Source organism: Drosophila innubila, assembly GCF_004354385.1.
Source record: "Drosophila innubila isolate TH190305 chromosome 2L unlocalized genomic scaffold, UK_Dinn_1.0 4_B_2L, whole genome shotgun sequence".
Taxonomy (NCBI): Eukaryota; Metazoa; Arthropoda; class Insecta; order Diptera; family Drosophilidae; genus Drosophila; species Drosophila innubila.
In genome coordinates this window covers 16,986,963-16,989,925 of record NW_022995372.1, presented here as the reverse complement: position 1 = coordinate 16,989,925, position 2,963 = coordinate 16,986,963, and the positions used below count along the sequence as shown (strand labels likewise).

The window sequence follows — 2,963 nt, the reverse complement described above, 5'->3', positions numbered from 1 at the left end:
GTATTAAATTATTATTAAAAGGAAACTGAAGTATATTATCTTTCGAAATTTTTTTTCAGATTTTGAAATTCATTATTCATTATAAAAATAGAAATTATCAATTAAAACTAGTCGGCCGGTGCCACAGTCGAGCATAATCGACTGTCGGAGACCCCGTACTTAAATGCATATTCTATCATATTGGTTACAATGTCTCATAAAACATAAACGATTTTCATACTAAGACTTGATTTTCGCCCGATCGGTCCTATGACAGCTATATGATATAGTGGTCCAAATTGAACCTACTTCAGACAGGATATATAAAACCAAGTTTTTTGCATATTCAATCAGTTTGGTTACGATATCTCATTAAACAAAAAAGTTTTTCATACCAAGACTTGATTTTCGCTCGATCGGTTCTATGACAGCTATATGATATAGTGGTGCGATTTAAACCAACTTTGAACAGGATAAATAGAACCAAGTTTATTGTATATTCTATCAGTTTGATTACGATAACTCAAAAAACAAAAAAGTTGCTCATACTAAGACTTGATTTTCACCCGATCGTTCCTATGACAGCTATATGATATAGTTGTCCGATTTGAATCAACTTTGGACAGGATACTTAAAACCAAGTTATATGCTTATTTCATCAGTTTGGTTACAATATCTCATTAAACAAAAAAGTTTTAAAGTTAAAACTTGATGGGCGCTATATGATATAATGGTCTGATTAAAAAAAGAAACAAACTTGAACTGCCTGCAATATTGAGGAATCTACATACCTAATTTGGTGTCACTAGCTTTTAAATTTTTCTTATAATTTGAATATGAAAAATTTTTTTCGATTTGTGGCCGATAAAGGGATTTTGAAACAAACTTGATCTGCTTGCAATATAGAGGAACCTACATACAGACAGACAGACAGACGGACATTGCTATATCGACTCGGCAATTGATGCTGATCAAGAATATATATACTTTATAGGGTCTGCCACGCCTCCTTCTGCCGCACATATTCGTTAAAACAAACCCAATAGACCCCTGTACTTTTTTCAAGTACGGGGTCTAAAAATACAACTTGTGGTCTGTATTTATATCAATATTCTTTACATTAATTATTATTTTCTTAAAATTTCAGTTTGGTTTATCTTGTAAATCCCATGTTTAAGTAAGTTAATATCTGCGAATACATGCAAAATTAAAGGCAAAGGATTGCTGGGTCAAAAGTCGAACCAACTTCAAAAATTTTAAAACTTTGTCAAAAATGGACAGATTTAAATTAATTTTTAAATTTAAATTTATTGTCTTTACAAATTTTTGCAAAGGGTCTCCCACTGTGTTTTTTAAAAGAAAGAAGAAAGTGCCTTTTTTATATTTCTATGAAAAATCGACTAAAGTCACTTCAATTACAACAATAACTAATTGATCTTTTATTCGTTCATTGAGATTAATTTGTGCAAAAACACAGGCGGTGCATTTTCAGTTAAAGGAACAAGCTCGCATTTTACATATATTAGTTATCACTTGAGCAAATGATATACAACTTGGCTATATAGAAATAAAAACATTACACAAAAGCTTAAATGAAACTTAAGGAACAACCCTTGTAACTTAGACATATAGATCAGAATGTGAATGCAATTATCAACTAATTTTTAAAGTCAATTTGAATTCTTAACGCATTTTCTGCTTAATACAAACTGGTCTTCTTCATAATGCGAAGAACTCCTCCTGATTGACCTCTCCATCGTTGTCCAGATCCGCCTCATCAATCATTTCACGCAATTCCTCATCCGTCAGGTTTCGCCAAGTTCGCGTGCAACGCGTTTTAAATTTTTAAATGAGATTTTACCCGTTTCATCGTCATCGAACAAGCGGAATGCTTTCAGTATCTCCTCTTTGGTATCCTTTTCGGCCATTTTCATGCTCATTAGGTGTAAAAAGTCATTGAACGCAATACGTCCACTACCATCCTTATCGATTTCCGCAATCATTCGTTTGATTTCCTCCTTTTTCGGCTCAAAGCCCAACGCCCGTATGGCCACCTTCAACTCCTTAACCTCAATATATCCCGTCGATTCATTATCAAACAAATCGAAGGCCTCCTTAATGTCCGACTTTTGTGCTTCAGATAGCTCAAATTTCGGTCCTGATTTTTTGCGTCCTTGCTGCGTGGATCGTTTAGTGTTTGCCGCTGCTGCTGCCGCTGCATTCACGGGATTTGGTGATACAGTCACTGCAGTTACACTTGGCTCCATTTTGCTGACTGATTCTGATTCAGATTCTGATTGTGATAAGCTAAATAGATTTCACAAATAAAACGTTTGTAGTTTAAATAGGCCGTCAATAAATCTAATTTCATAACACACGCAAATGTCACACATAAAGACGTCACACGCTCTCACCTTGACTTTGACGGGCCGATAGGCAACTGTGAATCGCGTATCCTTGCACTTGCGGTGTGGTTTCGCTTCCAATTACGTCGCTCACTCTCAATTTATACACGGGTTTCTGCTTTGCTTCAGTTGGGCTGAATATTCGGGTTTGGGGGTGGGTGCTAGTGTTGTTGTTTTGCTGCTATAAATAAACAGCTGCAGTTACCGTTGCCAGTGCTCCTGTTACTCTAGGCTACGCAAATTGCTGTCCTTTAACTGTTTGGCATCTGCCGCAGTTTGTTTTCTCGCAGCACGCCAGTTTTATACAAATTTTCAACTATTATTTGTTTACCAGCAGGGCCAGCCGCTAAACCACTGTTGCCACACGGTTCAGAGGCTGCCACCCTGTTAAACTCTCTGATCTGGCAGCATGTACCATTTTGGGTCAAATGTCAAAATTGGTAACTTAAAAGTTTTCCACCTTTTTTAAAATTTCTTAATTTTAAAACTAGAATTTTTTTAATTTTTGCATTGTTTAATATTTTTGTAACATTAAATTTGAACTTTTCTGGCCTTGGGGTGACAAACTACAAACTTCAT

At 35.5% G+C, this 2,963-nt stretch overlaps 1 protein-coding gene across 1 annotated transcript; it reads right to left on the bottom strand.

Moving 5' to 3' along the window:
* Positions 1–1,389: 1,389 nt before the first annotated feature.
* On the bottom strand, positions 1,390–2,745 carry LOC117779774 (caltractin). The gene is given in 4 exon segments (XM_034616081.1): positions 1,390–1,710; positions 1,713–1,790; positions 1,793–2,286; positions 2,394–2,745. Coding segments are annotated over 3 exon segments (564 nt in total). The 5' UTR covers positions 2,247–2,286; positions 2,394–2,745; the 3' UTR covers positions 1,390–1,678.
* Positions 2,746–2,963: the final 218 nt, after the last annotated feature.